At 46.7% G+C, this 20,231-nt stretch overlaps 2 protein-coding genes across 3 annotated transcripts in view; one reads left to right on the top strand and one right to left on the bottom strand.

Moving 5' to 3' along the window:
* Positions 1 to 13,071, bottom strand: part of MLH1 (mutL homolog 1) — a 116,984-nt gene extending 103,913 nt beyond the window's left edge. The window contains exons 1-3 of one of the 2 annotated variants that reach the window (XM_073678298.1): positions 12,834 to 13,071; positions 10,397 to 10,487; positions 9,630 to 9,728 (exon numbers count right to left, since the gene is read on the bottom strand). In XM_073678298.1, the coding sequence (XP_073534399.1) occupies positions 9,630 to 9,728; positions 10,397 to 10,487; positions 12,834 to 12,949 (306 nt within the window). In that variant the 5' untranslated portion in view covers positions 12,950 to 13,071. The remainder of the gene's footprint in view (positions 1 to 9,629; positions 9,729 to 10,396; positions 10,488 to 12,833) is intronic. The other variant, XM_073678299.1, reaches the window with a different exon arrangement.
* A 145-nt stretch (positions 13,072 to 13,216) lies between these two features.
* The window catches only part of TRANK1 (tetratricopeptide repeat and ankyrin repeat containing 1), a 101,104-nt gene continuing 94,089 nt past the window's right edge, over positions 13,217 to 20,231 (top strand). The window contains exon 1 of the mRNA XM_073678297.1: positions 13,217 to 13,333. The gene's annotated coding sequence lies outside the window, so the exon portion shown is untranslated. The remainder of the gene's footprint in view (positions 13,334 to 20,231) is intronic.

Genomic DNA, 20,231 nt, shown 5'->3' with positions numbered 1-20,231 from the left:
TGGTGGTCATGTCTAATATTGGCGTGACCCCATGAATTTCGGGCTTAGGGCCAGCTGATAATGCCAAGCTGGCCTTAACCCCTTTATTACCCAGTGAGCCACCGCACCAGGGCCCTGGATGAGTTGGGTACAGCGCCAGAAGATGGCGCTTCTATGAACGCGCCATTTTCCGGGGCGGCTGCGGACTGCAATTTGCAGCGGGTGGGGCCCAGAAAGCTTGGGCCTCCCTGCGCTGCAGATTCCAGCCCCCAGCTGCCTAGTTGTACCTGGCTGGACACAAAAATAGGGCGTAGCTCCACGCATTTTTTTTTTAGATTCATGAAATTCATGGAATAATTAAGAAAAAAAGGGCTTCCCTATATTGTTGTGTCCGGCTAGGTACAAATAGGCAGCTGGTGGTTGGGAGCAGCCCGTTCCTGCCTGCTGTACCTGACTGGACACAAATATAGGGCGAAGCCCCACATCAATTTTTTTTTCATTATTTCATGAATTTCCTGAAATAATTTAAAAAAAATTGACGTGGGGCTTCGCCCTATATTTGTGTCCAGTCAGGTACAGCAGGCAGGAACGGGCTGCCCCCAACCACCAGCTGCCTATTTCTACCTGGCCAGACACAACAATATAGGGAAGCCCTTTTTTTCTTAATTATTCCATGAATTTCATGAAATAATTTTAAAAAAAAAATGCGTGGGGCTTCGCCCTATTTTTGTGCCCAGCCAGGTACAACTAGGCAGCTGGGAGCTGGAATCCGCAGCGCAGGGAGGCCCAAGCTTTCTGGGCCCCACCCGCTGCAAATTGCAGTCCGCAGCCGCCCCAGAAAATGGCGCGTTCATAGAAGCGCCATCTTCTGGCGCTGTACCCAACTCATCCAGGGCCCTGGTGCGGTGGCTCACTGGGTAATAAAGGGGTTAAGGCCAGCTTGGCATTATCAGCTGGCCCTAAGCCCGAAATTGATGGGGTCACGCCAATATTAGACATGACCACCATGAATTTCTAGTAAAGTATTTAAAAAAACACAAACACCCAGAATAAAGTCCTTTAATTGAAATAAACACACAATTCTTTATTGTTCTAAATTAAACCATACTTACCATCACGCCCATTCCAGCTGAAGCCAATGTCTTCTGCAATAAAAGTAAAATAATAAACCAACATCATCCTTACCTTTCCATGGTTCCCAGGACAGCTTCAGCTCTGCTACATCGAGATGACAGGCTGGACCGCAGCAGAAAGCTGCCATCCAGCCTGTCATCCCGCGGACACTGAGAAGCGCAGGCTTGCTTCGCTCCTCAGTGTCTCGCTGTGACGGCATAAAGATGAGACAAGTTCATGTCCAATGAACTCGGCTCACCTCATGCACGTCACTGACAGCGTGGGAGAATTCTCCTGCACTCAGCACTTCAGCGTGAGAATTCTCCCACGCTGTCAGTGACGTACATGAGGTCAGCTGAGTTCATTGGACATGAATGAGCTCACCTCATGCACGTCACTGACAGCGTGGGAAAATTCTCACGCTGAAGCGCTGAGTGCAGGAGAATTTTCCCACGCTGTCAGTGACGTGCATGAGGTGAGCTCATTCATGTCCAATGATCTCAGCTCACCTCATGCACGTCACTGACAGCGTGGGAAAATTCTCCTGCACTCAGCGCTACAGCGTGAGAATTCTCCCACGCTGTCAGTGACGTGCATGAGGTGAGCTCATTCATGTCCAATGAACTCAGCTGACCTCATGTACGTCACTGACAGCGTGGGAGAATTCTCACGCTGAAGTGCTGAGTGCAGGAGAATTCTCCCACACTGTCAGTGACGTGCATGAGGTGCGCCGAGTTCATTGGACATGACCTCGGCTCATCTGGATGCCGTCACAGCCAGACACTGCAAAGCGCAAGAATGCCTGCGCTTCTCAGTGTCTGCGGGATGACAGGCTGGATGGCGGCGTTCTGCTGCGGTCCAGCCTGTTATCTCGATGTAGCAGAGCTGAAGCTGTCGTGGGAACCATGGAAAGGTAAGGATGAGGTTGCTTTATTATTTTTCTTTTATTGCAGGAGATCGTTGGCTTCAGCTGGAATGGGCGTGACGGTAAGTATGGTTTAATTTAGAACAATAAAGGAATGTGTCTTTATTTCAATTAAAGGACTTTATTCTGGGTGTTTGTGTTTTCTTTTAACTTTGACTATGGGGTTAGTAATGGGGGTGTCTTATAGACGCCTCTCCATTACTAACCTGGGCTTGATGTCAGCTGGCATTATAAGCTGACATCAACCCCAACCCTATTACCCCACTGCCACCGCTACAGGGCAGTGGGAAGAGCGAGGCTAAGTGCCAGAATTGGCGCATTCTAAGGATGCGCCATTTCTGGGGCGGCTGACGGCTGGTGTTTCTAGCCTGGGAGGGGGCCAATATTCATGGCACCCTTCCTGGGCTATTAATATCAGCCCCCAGCTGTCTGCCTAGCCTTTGCTAGCTATTAAAATAGGGGGGACCCCACGTCATTTTTTTGGGGGGTCCCCCATTTTAATAGCTAGAAAGGCTAGGTATTCCGCTGGGGGCTGATATTAGTAGCCTGGGAAGCTCCGTGGGTATTACCCCCTTCCCAGGCTTCAAACATCTGCCCCAGCAGTCTGCTTAACCTCCGCTAGAGAGACTAAAATTAAGGGGAACCCCACGCCAATTTTTTTTTAAATAAATCCTTTATTTTAACACTAAATGACAAGTACAGTAATCAACACTGTCACTGTACTTCATATATATGTGACTGACCTGTTTCTATCTATCTAATCTATGTGTGATTCTCTATTCCTTCTATTCTAAATTGTCGGGTACAGATGCTGAATTGCCGGCCGGCTTTTTTAAAGAGACGGTGCATGAAAACACTATTATTTTTTTTAATAAATCCTTTATACTAAATGACAAGTACAGTAAGCAACACTGTCACTGTACTTCATATATATGTGACTGACATGTTTCTATCTATCTAATCTATGTGTGAAGCTCTATTCTTTCTGTTCTAAATTGTCGGGTACCGGTGTACGCCGCTGCTGAATTGCCGGCTTTTCATGTTTCACTGTTGGCACTGTTCCCATCGATTTGGGCAATCACTGTAATGCCACAACCACCATGGCTGTGGCATTACAGTGAGTGGCAGACAATCCCTGCATGATTGGTGCTCTAAATAGCGCCAGACATGCAGGACACGCTTTTGGTGCACGAACAGTTATCGAACATAACCTCGAACAGCCGAATTTTTTGCAAATCGTTCGGGTTCGTCGAACAACTCGAACACCGCCCAAAACAGCTCGAATTTGAGATTGGCGAACAGTTCTAGTCGAACACCGCTCATCTCTAGTCATTACATCACACACCAGTGTTCAGCTCCCCCTCCCATCCCCTTTACCGACCCTCTTCCCACCCAATAACAAAGTACTTTCTTCCTATAGAGACACCAATCACCAGAAAACGAAAAGGAATCCCAGAGGCAAACGAGGAGGAAAAAGAAAATCCTTTCGAAAATCAAACCCCCTCCAAAAAAAATTCCCAGATAGTAAAGATCTTCAATTTATCCCAGATCTCTCTTGACATAGATGAGATCAGTCTTCTGACCAAGGGCTTGAACTATTGCCCCACACAAAAAGCAGAGGGGTTCCAACTATTTCTTGACCTGAACAGATTTGTTAGAAAACTCACTTTAGATAGGCACTACCAAATTCAGAAGTACAAAGGTGACCCCCCACCTATGGTTAATGATGCATATGTACATCAAGCTGTGGCACCAAAATCCGATTTCAATCCACTACACCACAGAGGGCATCATTTAGGCACTTTCTATTCTTTAGTAATGGAAGAGTTTGAAAATATCAATAAATATAGGGTGGGTAAAAATAACCTACAGAGAAAGGAATTTTCAGCTTTGAAACAGTAACAACAACATTGTTATCGACAAGCTGACAAAGGGGGGGGGGGGGGTTGTCATACAGGATAAAGAGGAATACATAAAGGAAGTCTATAACATACTGTCTGACACCAAATATTACAAACCAATTACATCTGACCCCACCGATGTCTTTGAAAAAGAATATAATATCCTGATACATGAAGCCTATCAAGCCAAGATAATGAATAAAAGAGAAAAGAATTTAACAAATAGCCCAAATCAAGCTTTCTTTTACCACCTACCAAAAATACACAAAAACACAAAGAATCCCACCCGGAAGACCCATTATATCAGGGATAGGCTCTCTCACTAGCTCTCTATCCCATTTTATTGATCTTTTTCTCCAGACTTATGTACTTAAATTACCATCCTTTCTAAGAGACTCATCCCAACTCATTCTGGAGACAAAAGATCTACAATGGGGAGAAAACTATATGTTTCTCACCCTAGATGTATGTGCTCTATATTCCAACATAGAACACAGTTTAGGTCTTGATGCAGTAGACCACTTTCTATCAGGGGACAAAAATATACCATCGGAACAAAAAACATTCCTGTTGAAAGGTCTAAGATTCATTTTGGAGCATAACCTCTTCTCCTTTCAAGATAAGATGTACCTCCAGCAGTTAGGGACCGCGATGGGGACTCGGGTCGCACCCAGTTTTGCAAAGCTTTTTATGGGGTGATTCGAGTCCTTATCGCCTATTACATCTCCAAAATACACCGAACATATGTTATTTTCGTCGATATATCGATGATTTATTCCTCATATGGAAAGGTACGGAAGAGGAAGCGTCTTCCTTTGTCCAGGAACTAAATCAGAACAACTGGGGAATCTCCTTCACAAGCAATATGTCCAGAAAAAGAATTATTTTTCTGGACTTGGAATTATTTGCTAAAGATCAAACCATTCAGAGCAAAACCTATTTTAAACCGGTAGACACCAATGGTTATTTAGATTTCTCCAGCGTTCATTACCCCAAATGGAAATGTAACATTCCATCCAGTCAATTTCGCCGGATCAGGCGTAACTGCACTTCCACAATAGATTATATTGAACAAATCTAAAATCTTAATATCCAGATTCGAAGAGAAAGGTTATCCAAAAGAATTAATCTAGTCCTCCTACCGAAAAAACTTGACACTCACACAAAATGTTTGCTTAGAAAAATCCCAAAAAGATTCGATAAAGGATATATCAAAGTGGAGGTACAGTTTTATCACCGCCTTCAACAGGGGTAATTCAAACATCTGTAGAATACTAAACAAGTACTGGTATCTCATCAAAAAAGATCCAATTCTGAAAGGGATGGTACCCTCTAGACCCAACATAGTTTTCAGAAGAGGTAAGACTCTAAAAAACAACATAGCACCCAGTCTTAAGAGATAAGAAGGTAAACGACAGGAATGTTAAACACCAGAAAAAAGAGAAAATGGGAATATTTAAATGTGGAAATATAAGATGTCACTGTTGTAAGATTATCAATTGGGATATGAAGAAGAGTATCCACACTAAGAATCCCAAGATCACCTTCAAACCCACCCAAGAGCTCACATGCAGCTCGGATTTTGTCATCTATGTGGTAACATGTAGTTGTGGGTTACATTATGTAGGACGGACCACCCAGACACTATGAAGCCGTATGAATGGCCACAGGCATAACGTTAAAAAGGGGTTTCTCAAACAGAGCCTTTCCAAATACATCACTCTTGTGCACAACAAGAACTTTGACTCTATAACAGTGACACCTGTAGAGCAAATTCCACCACTCACCAAGAACAGAAAATCGGTCCTCAATGCGAAAGAATCCTACTGGATCTACAGACTGGGCAGTCTGTATCCAGATGGATTAAATGAGACAGTTGAGACAGTATAAGAGATATGTAGCTAGCTGAATAACACCACTTTTTCCATGGCAATTAACATCATGATACTTTTAGTAAAGTCCCGTATCAGAACTAGGGACCTGGGGCATCTATCTAGCAATCCCCGATATCTCTCCAATACATCATATGTCTGACTAGTTTGTCACAATTGACCTCTTTCTTTCATACAATCTGTTCATATGTGCAAATCATTCCATCTGAGAATTAACATTATCGTTGTTGTGGCAAGTAACATCAATACACGGGTGTGTGTGTGTGTGTGTGTGTGTGTGTGTGTGTGTGTGTGTGTGTGTGTGTGTGTGTGTGTGTGTGTCCAGGAGTGAGCATGCATCTGTGTGTCTGGTCTGGGATGTGTATTTTTTTTTTATGTTTTTTTTTGCTACCCGTCACATCAATCCAATGCCTCCCTAAATCAATTTTTAGATTTCTTGTAGGAACTCCACACAATAGATAATTATAGATTTTGACAAAGTAGTCATATGGTTAACATAGGCTTCCAGCTCACATTTGGGTGATGTAAAATCCGCAAGCGTTTTTGACTGCCAAGAACATGCAGAAACGCTGAAGAAATTTTGTGCTTCATTTCTGCATCGTGGGCATATACCCTTAGACTGGATATTTGCTGATCAGCATTTCAAACATGGGGCTCACCAAGCCGCATTCAATAAGGATGAGAACCTAGCAGCTAACTGAACTTTATCTGCCAAGGCATCTGCTAAAACCGGCACTGGGATTGTAGGGAAAGATGACAATACTTTCCCTAGAAACTTTATTTATTTGTTTAGGCAAGTTTCCAGCAACCATTCAGTTAAGGATGTTGCTGGGCAGATGGCTGGTTTAAAAGTATCTGCTGTGGATTCTTAGGTTATCTTCAAGAGGCTTTAATGTCTAATGGGTCCTTTGCTGCCAATTGACAACATTGAGCCACTAATGATTTTTTTTTTTTACAAGCTTTGGAAATTGCAAAATCAATTTTTGGAGGTCTGTCCCAGGTAGCCAAAGTGTCTTCCTCAAAAGGAGTATTTAAGCTTATACGCTGATGGGAGAAACTCACTCAGTTTTGTTTCACTCCTGTGAAATGGAAAAGTTCTACATTTGCAATGTTCTAGGCCTGAACAGACCTAGGAGCTGTTTTTCCCCCAAATATTAAGTAGTGATCCTTATAGCTTTGTTTAGTTTGTCCGCATCTTTGACCAAAAGGAAGGACTCCCTGCTCCCTTATTGCCGAAAATGAGGACATGGGAGAGCGAGACATATGCACCCTCAGAAAGATCTACGAAATCTTCCGATTCTCTTCTGAATCCAAGTGGAGAACCATGGCATGTCTGTTAGAGCGATGTGAAAGCCCCGGGGTCTTCCGTGTGTGTAACGCTACTCAGACAACACAGGGTGATGGTAAAACAGAGTGGCAATACTTTATTGAACCACAAAACGGACAATAAACATGTAGAACAGTGCCAGCAAATATCCAAGGTGGTACAACATTACACAGTCTCACCCTTCTTCTCCGTCCGCCTGGGATAAAACAGCTACGACTTTGGAGACTTCGAGGGCCGACTACCTCAACCAGTGGTCCCCTGCTTCTGGCGAGCCAACACAGAGAGAAGGTAGCGGCAAGCTTAGGAAGTTAGCAGTCCATCGAGGTACAGGGCCAGAAGACCAGAGGGTCCCAACCTGGCTTCTCCGAGAGTTTCTATGGAGCCAGATGACAGGCGGGTCCCAATCTTGCTTCTCCGAATGTTTCCGTGGGTTGCAGTTGACTGGTGGGTCCCTCCTGGCAACCCCAAACAACATATCCATGGGGCCAGGTGACTTCTTCGTCCCCTCGTGGTCTCCCCAAAATGTATCCCATGTCTCTGATGGTCAATGGAGTAGGTCCGTATCTTTCCAGTCAGGGCTGTACCCTAAGCTAGAATCATGTAGAATATAAATCTGTGTCTCTTGGTAATGCTATGCAATCCATCTGATGTCTTGAAGGATGTCTCTCATTCTCCTTGTAAAGTCTGACTGCTACAAAAACACATGTCCTTTCTGCTTCTCTGGGCTCAGCCCCCTGAATGGCAGAACTGCTCTCACCCCCCCCCCCCCCCAATGCGAAGTGTGCATTAGTGGAAGTATCTCTCTCAGGTGCACTGCATCACCTGGGTCTATACGTGAAGCTCCCTTTGGTGAAGGCTCCGCCGGATCTTCTTTCAACACTTACACAATGGGCCTAGACGATTTTTGTGGAATGGTTAGAGGCTCCAGAGATACTAATGAGATTTGTGGATGCTGGACACTTTACAAGTTAAATTATTGTACATAAACTGACGAGCAAGCAGAACATTAATAAAACACAGCCAGCAATCTCTAATAAAACACAATAAGGTATTTCTCTTGGATTAACAAATCTAATCGTCTGGCTAATTAAGATTTTACGCTGTATCGTCACAAGCGACCCTACCGTAATTCCTATGGTGCATTACGAGCTTTAGGCCACGTGCACACGTTCAGTATTTGATGAGTTTTTTACCTCAGCATTTATAAGCCAAAATAAAGAATGGGTAAAAATACAGAAGGGGTGCACATGTTTCTTTTATACTTTTCCTCTGATTGTTCCACCTCTGGTTTTGGATTACAAATACTGAGGTAAAAAACTCACCAAAATACTGAACGTGTGCACGTGGTCTTAAGGGAGTTTTTAATTTTGGCTTTAATTATAGATCTGATATCTGAAGCAAGGATAGGAGACTTCACAAATTGTCAGAAAAACTCATTTCATGTGCTTGGTAATTTGGTTTCACAAAGTGCATACTCCCTATGTTTAGTTTTAGTGACAACTCCTAGGTCTGTCTTTATAAGACAGCAAACATAAGACAGGCAGTTAAGAATGATGTACATTTACAGACGTCACTTACGCATCTTCAGGGGATTTGGAGAAGGGTTTGACTCTTCCAAGTTGCCTCCTTTTGGGCTCCAGCAAACTGGTGCGAGTAGGAGGCAAGAAAACTGCCAGGGCAAAGCAACCACATACCAGGTCACTCAATGCCGCCAGGCACAGCACCACCACCTGAAGAGGTAATCCAGTGCCCTTTGTACCAGCAGTTCACTGCCTCAGTATCGGTTTCCTCTGGAAGTTGCTTGTGGGACGTCCAAGTGTGCTCATGACATCAACACTTGCCTGTGCGGTGATGCTGCTTCCAGCGCCATCTGGTGCAAGGCCTTACTAAAGCACTTACACCGACGTGTGTCCCCTTCAAGCCTGTAGGACCCCTACTAGGCAGGGCTGTGGTGCCCAAGGCCTATGCTTGTTCGGCTGCAAACAACACAATGACCACCGAAGGGAAGCAAACTGGCTCGGGTATGTCAGTCTTAAGGACTTACGGAGTATTTTCCCCCTGGTAGCACCAGGGTGTAGGTTCCCTATCCAAAGACAGGTGATGTAATGGGTGAAAGATACATAAGGGTACAAATAGGACAGCTTAAAGTTTAACTATTAAAAAGTTATCATAGGATTTTAACCACTTTCTGACTGAGCCAATTTTAATTTCTTCATTTTTATTTCTCCCCTTCTTTTTTCCTGACAAAGCAATATGAAGGCTTTTTTTTTTTTTTTTTTTGCAGGGGAAAATTGTAGTTTTTCCACCATTCACTTTACCATAAAACGCAATGAAAAACGCACATTTTTTTTTAAGTGGGTTGAAACGGTGAGAAAAATAAAAAATCCACCAGTTTTTAGAATTGTATTTTTACATTTATTGTGTAGTAAAAAATGATAAGATAACTTGATTCTACAGGTCAGTATGGCCACATTACATAAGGTTTAACTTACTTCTCCTCTGAAGCCGTATGTAGATATACTAGATAAGTCTTCAAATGACTGCAGTTTACTGGTGGTGAAGCGCTCACATACTATCTCCATGTCTTCTTTCTGAAAACGAACATAACATGTTTCACAGCTAGAAATAAAAACGATTAATGCAAACCATTAAAAGGGGGCTGTCCAGTGAAAAGTTATCAGATAGGTGACAACTTTTTGATCGGTGGGGTCCCACAGGGTTTAATAGAATGAGGATCTCTTACCCCCCATTAGAATGGAGAGGCAGCGTGTGCTCGGCCGCTGCTCCATCCATTCCCTATGGGGCTGCAGAACGCTGCACTCGGCTTTTTCTGGAGGCCTCAGAGAATATATGGAGCAGTGGTCGAGCATGCTAATTGGGGTAACAGTTCCTCCCACTGATCAGGTTAGCACTTATCCCACATAGATGATAACTTGTTTTGACCAGACATGCCCTTTAATATGAAAGCAAAACTGTCCTTAAAAGGTTATTTCCATCTCAGCGGTTTCTGGCTGAGATAGGAATCACTGTCCAGGTGCGGACCACAGCAAGCGGAAACTGAGGCAGAGCTATGCTGCGCTTGTATCTGCCACTTGTTTCTATGGGAGTCATGCATTGCCCCTGCCTCTTCTATGGAGGGCAGTAACAGTACCAGGGTTTGTACTAAAAAATGAGTGAAAAACAAACTCTAGAGCAAAGAATTCCTAGCAGATGATTTCTCCTTTAATATGTGGTGACAAGTGAAGTGCTAGCACCTTACCCGGATGCCGCAGCCATTGTCCTGGATCTGAATTAGCTTCATGCCTCCTTCCTTAACAGTCACTTGGATATTTGTTGACTTGGCGTCTAAACTGTAAGAACGAGAAGACATATGGACATTACATATAGATGGATCAGACCCATGTGTACGCACGTGGTGAGGGCCATAAATTCCAGCTAGAAGAGGTCTTAATATTTTACAGGAACATGGTGGTTTTAACCCCTTCATGCTTCAGCCCTTTTCCGTTTTTGCGCTTTCATTTTTTATTCCCCTTCTTCCCAGAGCCATAACTTTATTTTTCCGTCAATATGGCCACCTGAGGGCTTGTTTTTAATGGGACGAGTGGTACTTTTGAACAACACCATTGATTTTACCATATCTTGTACTGGAAAACGGATAAAAAATCCAAGTGCGGTGAAATTGCAAAAAAGGTTCAATTTTTTTTCCCATTTACTATGCTCACTATATGGTAAAACTGATCTTCCATTATGATTCTCCAGGTCATTACGAGTTCATAGATACTAAACATGCATAGATTCTTTTTAAAGTGGTGAAAAAAAAATCCAAAAGATTGTTAACAAAAAAAAACTCGCCAATTTGCGAGACTTGTAGCGCCTCCATTTGGGATCTGGGGCCGGGTGAGGGCTTATTTTTTGCGTGCTGAGCTTATGTTTTTATTGATACCATTTTTTGGGAGATACAATGTTTTAATCTCCCATTATTGCATTTTATTGCAATGTTGCAGCGACCAAAAAAATGCAATTCTGGCAGTTTTATTTTTTTCTCATTACGCCGTTTACAGATCAGATTAATTATCATTATTTATTATTATAGTGCCATTTATTCCATGACACTTTACATGTGAAACGGGGTATACATAGCAAAAACACAATAATCTTAAACGACACAAGTTAGTGACTGGTACAGGAGGAGCGAGGACCCTGCCCGCGAGGGCTCACAGTCTACAAGGGATGGGTGAGGATTATTTTTATATATTGATAGATCGGGCGATTCTGAACCTGGTGATAACAAATATGTGTATATGGTTTTTTTTATTGTTTATTTTGAATGTGGCAGGGTGATATAAACATATATTTTTAAAAGCATTTTTTTTTACATGCTTCAATAGTCTCCATGGGAGACTAGAAGCTGCGATCGTCAGCTCGCCGGTGTGTAGCAGAAATGCTCACTTGCTATAAGCATCCCGGCAATGGCAACCACTGGGGTCTCCTGCAGACCCCGGGTTGTCATGCCAACCAATCAGTGACCCGCATTCATGTGACATGGGCGCCGATGGGTGGGACTAGTGACGTCCTTCCGCTGCGGCCATGTTAAATGCTGCAGGTGGATCGCGATTCCATTCGCGGCTGTTAGGGGCACATGACAGCTGATCATATGTACGGCGCATGTCATGAAAGGGTTAATGCTTGGCCCCTATTGATCTCTCTGGAGAAGATGACACATGGCTGGACCATACAATACAAGCACTTTTCACCATTCACCTTTTGTGTCGCCCCTATTTCTTCACAGATTGTAGATTGTGAGCAGGGCCCTCACTCCTCCCGTAAGTGGTGAAATATCTGTTACTCTGTAATGTCTTAATTGTCTGTGCAATTACCCTCGGTAATGTAAAGCGCTGCGGAATAGAAATCTAATTGTTATTCTGCATAGCTGCTCCACCTCGGAGTCTGGGAATAGGACAGGCTCTTTCCAGACACTAGTGAGGCCCTAGGGAGAAGGCATAGGATAGCACCCGCTGTGCTGCTGCCGGACAGCACTGACCCAGCAGGTAACGTCCCCGGCAGGCAATGGCTGTACATGGCCACTGTGCTGCCGGACAGCACTGACCCAGCAGGTAACGTCCCCGGCAGGCAATGGCTGTACATGGCCGCTGTGCTGCTGCCGGACAGCACTGATCCAGCAGGTAACGTCCCCGGCAGGTAATGGCTGTACATGGCCGCTGTGCTGCCGGACAGCACTGACCCAGCAGGTAACGTCCCCGGCAGCCAATGGCTGTACATGGCCGCTGTGCTGCCGGACAGCACTGACCCAGCAGGTAACGTCCCCGGCAGGCAATGGCTGTACATGGCCGCTGTGCTGCCGGACAGCACTGACCCAGCAGGTAACGTCCCCGGCAGGCAATGGCTGTACATGGCCACTGTGCTGCCGGACAGCACTGACCCAGCAGGTAACGTCCCCGGCAGGCAATGGCTGTACATGGCCGCTGTGCTGCTGCCAGACAGCACTGATCCAGCAGGTAACGTCCCCGGCAGGTAATGGCTGTACATGGCCGCTGTGCTGCTGCCGGACAGCACTGACCCAGCAGGTAACGTCCCTGGGAGGCAATGGCTGTACATGGCCGCTGTGCTGCTGCCGGACAGCACTGACCCAGCAGGTAACGTCCCCGGCAGCCAATGGCTGTGCAGCGCAGACGTACCAGTTCTCTATCATCTCCTTGATGGCGTTGGCCGCTCTCTGAATCACCTCTCCAGCAGCAATTCTATTCACCACAGCTTCGTCCAGGCGGCGGATAACCCCGGCCGGGGGAGCCATGATGCTGGCGCCGTAGCCTGTCACCGCTGCAGAAGCTCTTCGGCTGAGCACAGCTTGGCGCGCTCCGCTCTACCTCAGAACGTAGCCCTCAGCCCGCACCAATCACAGCGCGGAGGCCTCTCGCCACCAGAGCCAGCAGTCAGGGCTGTATGAATCCTGAAGTGATGTCTGCAGCGGCAGCCATATTGTCGGAGACCACAGTTGCTCATCACTGCATGGTAACACTACGGCACAGGTCGTCTACTTCTATAAAACTTGTGCCTGAGGCTCTAGGGTTTGCGCCGCGTACTCGCACTTGTCTCCTGCAGTGTCAGGGTGTGTGATCTATGTAATGCACTGTTAATGTCGGCTGTGCAGGGTGCCCGAGCAGTGCGGAGGTTACAGGTGGGTATCATGCCGGCAGCCCTGGTCCTGGGCGTAGTAGTGGGAATGGGCATGAAGATGGCAGCAGGCTAGCACTGGTCGTTTATTGGTGGCTATTGTCAGGGCTGGAACTTTTGAAGAAATGACCCTGTGGCCATCAGCCTCCATGTAGCACTGGCCTGAAGGTGTAGGGCGCGTTCACATGTGGCTGACTTGCTACAGAAACTCTATGGACCCCAGGGGAAATGTGACATGTTGGGGTCGCCTCTCATGCCCCAAGGGGATATCAATTCCCATGTAGCAAATCCTCATTTAAAGGGGTTGTCCTCTACTAAGCAAGCTCTGCTTCACTCATGGCCCCAAAGAAAATAATCCACATTCACCGCCCAAAGCGGTGCGGCTTGTGCAATGTTGGCACCGCTCATCTATGCAGGTCATGTGAAATCGTGCTGTGACCACTGCAGCCAATGAGCGGCTGCAGCTCCTCCATCCTCTGTTTGAGCAGATGGCCACAATGATGAACTAGGAAAGGCTGCAGCCGATCTGTGGTAGTGGATGAATGGATTGGCTCAACAAGAACGGTGTCACTGTGCGAGGTTGTGTTTACTCACTATGAGGGTCTGAAGTGATTTAAGCAGGGATTGTCTACTACTGGACAGGTGTGCTTGGTTTGTGCAGTCATTCTGTGCTGACAGAGACCCTCTAAAGATGTCAGCCACCTTCCTCCAAATAAAGCAGCTTTCCCGTGAGAGATGTTTTGCAGTTGGAGGAGGTTGATGGACAGGTGTGGTCACTGCTTCTCCCCCAGCAGCCATTGTATGGACGGAAGGGCTGATCAGTGTGTGAGGAAAGCTGCACTTTCAAGAAAAAGTAGCCCACCTCTTTAACTCTTATGTTTTTGTAGGTTTGCAAATGTATAAATTAACGTTCTCTCCCTTTCTGGATCAAGAGCTACCTTTCCGCTATTTATTTGGTCTTTGTTGATTGGCTGCAGTGGTAACATCACATCTATAGCTTTAATAACAGCTACAGGCAATCATTGGACTCGGCTGTGCCGCTAATGTAGAAAACACACGCTGCTAAGCCCAGTGATTGGCCATAGCCGTGACGTCACATCAACAGCACTGCAGCCAAAACAGTAGTCCCCATTCATTGGGAGAGCGCGCTGTGGATGCTGGGTGTGACGCGCGGGGTAACCTCGCCCACAGCCCAGCATCCACCGTGGAACGCAGCGCCCAGCTGCAGCCGGAACTGGTTGTGACATCAGCAGATGTCAGCGTCGGCTGCAGCCGGGGGTCATGTGATGCCTGTGAGCAGCCAACGATAGCGCCACTCACAGGCAAGAAGGACAGCAGAAGGTAATTAGAAAAACACTTCTCTCCACAGTTTATGTAACAGGTCTCACCTTCATGAGAACAAAACTTTGCATCGTCCAGTTTCCTCAGAGGATATTCCATGTCTTCATTGCGAATAAACTCCACACGTAGTTGACGAAAACAGACTGGTATCCATAGCGTCCACACATGCCGTCCTCTGCATCCTGTGGCTCCTGAATTAAATCCGATGAGTGTCTGTGGCCTGGTATTCAATCTGTTGAAGCTGGCATAGCTGCTGTAGTTGCCATTAAGGGAGAAAGACCCAAAACGAGCAACAACTGAAGTCAGCTGCAGTAAAGGCCAGCAAAGCATCACAAAGGAGGAAACCCAGCGTTTGGGGATGTCCATGGTTTCCAGACTTCAGGCAGTCATTGCCTGCAAAGGATTCTCTACAAAGTATTAAAAATGAACATTATATGGTAAAGTTAATTTGTCCAAATACTTTTCAGCCCCTGAAATGAGGAGGCTTTCTAGAAAAGTGGTTGCAATTCCTAAACGTTTCACAGGATATTTTTGTTCAACCCCTTTAATTACACCTGAAAGTCTACACTTCAATTGCATCTCATTTGTTTCATTTCCAATCCAAAATGGAGACAAGCAAGGCCCACATCACAAAGATTGTCACTATTCAAATATTTCTGGACCTAACCTAACTGTCTTTCTCTCACCAGTGAACAGCAGAACAACGCGATTTCGGTCCTTTTTAAAAAGTTTCAGTTACTGTCTGCTCTGTTATTTCTGTACAATAAAATGTTGTTTTTTTTTTGGATACATATCTTTTTATTTTGTTCTTTTTTGCTGAGCTATATCTCATCTGCACTACCATATATGTGCTTCTATCCTTTTGTTGATTATTTGGTTCCAATGCATGACTATGCATGGTTACTATGAGGTGTGTTTAGGGGATGGTTAACTGTATTGGGGTGACTACAATGTACACGCTGCTATTTAAGTGTTTTTTAATTGTTTTTTAAAGGGAACCTGTCATCAAGTATTTGCTTCCCCATCTGAGAGCAGCATGATATAGGACAGAAAGCCTGAAATGTCTGTTACTGGGCTGCTTGCTGCAGTTTTGAGAGAATCCTTGTTTTATCTGCTGCACATCGATCAGTTCTCTGAACGCTGAGCTCTGTATAACCGCAAGACTAAGGATACTTGTCTGAAACACGATTGCTAGTCATTTTTGACTCTGGAATTGCGACTTTTTTAATTTGTGTAATAAGTGTTTTTATTGAAGACTATGAAGCTGGAACTCTTTTTCCTTTTGACTTGACTTTCTAGCGGCATGGCAAGTTCTCTGCAGTGACTCTTCATATTTGGGTGAGCTGATCCTTTCAGTGTTGCTTGGCAGGTTCTCTCCCTAGCTTGGAAAGGACTGTGAATTATATAAGTCAGTGTTTTTTTTTTTTTAATGGGTACACAGAGAGAATAAATACTTAAAACTAGATGTCTGAATGAGGCCTTTGGCTGAGTTTATGTAATGTGAGCAAAGCAGAGATGTGTTTGCAATGTATAGAGAGCATAGTTATTTGTGCATGCACAGACCCGGGAGGAAGCCCATGCGAAATGCACATTGGGGCTGCTAGTATAGCTGGTCCACACAGGTTGAAGATGGGTAAGGTGGTCTGCTCTATTTACCTAGAACCATGATGTTTTTTTCTACTCTAAGTCTATATATCCTAACTGTGATTGTGCAACTGAGGATTACTTTCATGGTCAGTAATGTTAGATATGTAGGATAAAATTTGTCACACGCTGTGAAGAATATTGGAGGTATAATTCAATGTCGATCATTCTATCCTATTTGGCAGTGGCTTATAAAGCCCCCTTCAGTGTTCAGTTGTAACAGGACACCTAGCAGCTGCAAGAGACTGTGAGTGACAAATATCACACCTCTCATCAGCTCAACTCAGAACAATGGACCTGTTGTCATGTGGTTTTCCTTAAAGACGCTGCAACGATCCCGACAACGATACGACCTGTCAGGGATCGTTGCTGCGTCGCTATGTGGTCGCTGGTGAGCTGTCAAACCGGCAGGCTCACCCACGATCAGGGGAGCAGCGACATCGTGGAAAGAATCTTTCCACGATGTCCTGCTCCTGGTTATGAGCCTGCTGAAGCAGGATCAGGCTGGTAACTATGGTAAACATCGGGTTATTAGGGGCACACGCGCTCCTAGTAACCCGTTGTTTATCATGGTTACCACTCTGCTACAGTGAGCGGGAGGTTACCGCTCACTTTAGCAGGCTCGTAACCATGATAAACAACGGGTTACTAGATGCGCGTGTGCCCCTAGTAACCCGATGTTTATCATGGTTACCAGCCTGATCGCTGGTCACACACAGCGATGTGTGCTGACCAGCGGGAGAGCAACGACCAAAAAATGGTCCAGGACACTTTGCAGCGATCAGCGGCCTCACAGCAGGGGCCTGATCGTTGCAAAGTGTCACACATAGCGACATCGCTGGTGAGGTCGCTGTTGCGTCACCAAAACCGTGACACAGCAGCGATCTCGCTATGTGAGACGGTGGCTTTAGTTAGATAGGAATTCCCTATCGAGTTATTTAAATACTATACGTCCTAGGCATACCTCCGAATAAATTTTTTAAATCCCGAGGACATGGTGAATGTTCGCCTGGGTCTCGACCCAGTCGAGCACATCGGGATAGGGAGATGCATGGCACAGCCATTCAGAAGCCCCTAGGGCCACTGTGTTTAGTCTCCACGCGTAGCAGGGGCCCGGCTTTATCGGATGACACCAGAAATGGCTCCCTAGGACCATCCATTAAGGAGTTATGACCCATCTTAGATTTTGGAGTTTCTAGCTGCTAGAAGCCAGGGGTGTAGATTTAGGTCCAGCACACGGGGCAGAAGAGAGGTGAGCCAGAGGGGTTAAAAGGCTCCTGCAGTTCTTGGACTAGTGTCGTCATGACCTCCCAGAGAAAAAGCACATTGTGTGGGAGAAGTCACGTAACGGGGAACCACAAGTTTCCCATGGGGCAGTCCCTCCCCCGCAAGTCATCTGACTGGTAGCTTACCCTTAATATCTGCATCATTTTGTACCACTACTATTGTGTTTGCATCTCTGACCATTATGTGTGTATGTATGACCCTTATGTATATAGCGCACGGTCTAGTGTGCCCTTAAGCCGATTAAATATATAATTTTAACCTTGAGCTGCTCTTTTATCTCGATCCACGAATCCACATGTCCGTTGTTCGGTTCAACTCGCATGTTCCCGGGGCTGATTTCTGGCCCGATATAATGCCCTTTACGGACCGGTACTTATGTCTAATAGGAACTGGTGTAACGGGTCTGGGAGGCGGAACCTCTGAGCAACTATACAAGTGGGCGGTCCTTGTAAGGAAGCGGGTGGCTCCCAGGGAAGACGACCAGGTAGTCACGGCAAGTGACAGGGACAGTCTCTGGGTAGAAGGGCAGGTAGTCACGGCAAGTGACAGGGACAGTCTCTGGGAAGAAGGGCAGGTAGTCACGGCAAGTGACAGGGACAGTCTCTGGGTAGACTAGCTGACAGGTAGCAGGTGGACGCTCCCAGGTGAGCGGGCAAGAGTCTCTGGACGGGCAGGTGGTCACGGCAAGTGACGGCAGAGCCTCCAGGTAGGCTAGCAGGCAGGTAGCAGGTGAGCGCTCCCAGGTGAGCGGGTAAGAGTCTCTGGACAGGCAGGTGGTCACGGCAAGTGACGGCAGAGCCTCCAGGGAGGCTAGCAGGCAGGTAGCAGGTGAGCTCTCCCAGGTGAGCGGGCAGGCTGGTCCATAGACAGACTGACAGGTGTCGGAAAGCAGACCGTCGGACCGCAGGCTTGCAAGCAGGTAAGCGGATATCAGGCAGGTATCAAGCAGGAATCTGGCAGGTGACTGGCAGGTAACAGGCAGGAATCTGGCAGGTGACTGGCAGGTGACTGGTAACGGGACCTGAGGGCTGAAGCAGAGTGAAGGCTTTGCAACAACATTGCTCGGGCACCTCCATTTTGGAGGAGGTGCCTTTATATATGGAGAGATCCTCCGGCCATTGGCTGGGGACTCCTTAGGACGGCGCGCGCGGCCCCTTTAAGAGAGGGGAAGCGCGCGCGCCCTAAGCACAGTGGCCGGGAAGGAGCGTGCGCTGCCAGCAGAGCGGGAGGAAGACGCCGGGCACGGAGCGGAGAGGTGAGGGGAACAGCGTCCCTGCCTAGCAGGAGGCAGGGACGCCGACGCTACAACTGGTGGCTGCTCTACCGGGTTGATAATGTTTTGTTTCACTGGGGTCAGTGAGAGGGGCCTGTCAGGGGTGTGAGCGAGTGTGGTGCCACGTCAGTGACTGAGTGGGCCACCTCTTCTCACTCCTGGTACCTTCCTGAACCCATGAGGACAGGGGGTGTCTGTGTAGAACTGTACCAATCTGACCTTACGTGTCCCCAAGGGAGTGCGGATCCGTATCACGTGATTGACATAATAGTGGCAGGAGGTGCGGTGGGTATCCTTCACATGTGGTGGCAGCGGTGGGATTCTGCGTGACCTCTCTGGTGCCATTCTTCACAAACTAATCTAAACTTAGATTAGGTTCATTTACACTGTGTGTAACATACCTGGCGGCGTCCTTGCATGGTGGTCCATCTCCCACTGTGCAAGAGGGCGCACTTGATCTCCTGTCCAGAATGTCTCTCTGGCTTCCCTCCATGCTGTCTGTTTGTGTCTGTTTCTGCTGCTTAAGGGCGGCGCCCGATCACTTCCTGCCTTTTGTACCTGCTGTGGGTCACACCCCTTGTGCGTCCTCAGCCTATTGCTGTCTGTCACTTGGTATATAGCTCAGCAGCTCCCTTCTATCCCTGCCTGAGCATAGTGTTTCCTTCAGTGTGTGCTTGCACTCTGAAGGTGCCAGGTCCCGTCTCTTGTCTCCTGCTTTTTGTATCAGTTCCCGTGTCTGAACTGAGTCCTGTATGTCTCCTGATTTGCGGTATCAGCTCCCGTGTCTGAACTGAGTCCTGTATGTCTCCTGCTTTGCGGTATCAGCTCCCGTGTCTGAACTGACTCCTTTCTGTGTTCTCTTGTCTGTCCTGTCTGAACACGCTCCTAGCCTGTTCCTCTCGCCTTCTAGTGGCCGATTTCCTAGACCCGCTCCTGTGTCTGGTCTGTCCTGTCTGAACACGCTCCTTGCCTGTTCGTTCCGCCTCTCTGGGGGCCGTATTCCCAGACCCGCTCCTGTATCCCTCTGCAGTGTCGGTCTCCTCCGTACACTCAGTTCCAGTCTGAACTCTCTCCTGTCCTTTACCTGTTTTGCCTCTATGTCCGTTCCCTTCCTTTTTCTGCAGAGTCTGAACTCGTACCTAACTCCTGCTTGTTGTCTCTGCAAGTACTGTGTGAGTATCTGGCTCTGTCTTTCCCTTCCTGTCTGTTCCGTGTGAACAGAGCCCTGTCCTCCCTGCTCAGCCTTGTCTGCACTCTAGCTGTGCTTGCCTGTAACCCTCTGCCTGTATTGTTCCTGAGTCCCGGTGTGTACTGGGTCCTATCCCGCCTGTGTTCCTACCTGCTAGTGCCTCCCTGT

This window comes from Phyllobates terribilis, unplaced genomic scaffold, assembly GCF_046119375.1.
Source record: "Phyllobates terribilis strain yellow unplaced genomic scaffold, ASM4611937v1 Scaffold_4__5_contigs__length_816908805, whole genome shotgun sequence".
NCBI classification, from domain to species: domain Eukaryota; kingdom Metazoa; phylum Chordata; class Amphibia; order Anura; family Dendrobatidae; genus Phyllobates; species Phyllobates terribilis.
This window is presented reverse-complemented; position numbering and strand designations above follow the sequence as displayed.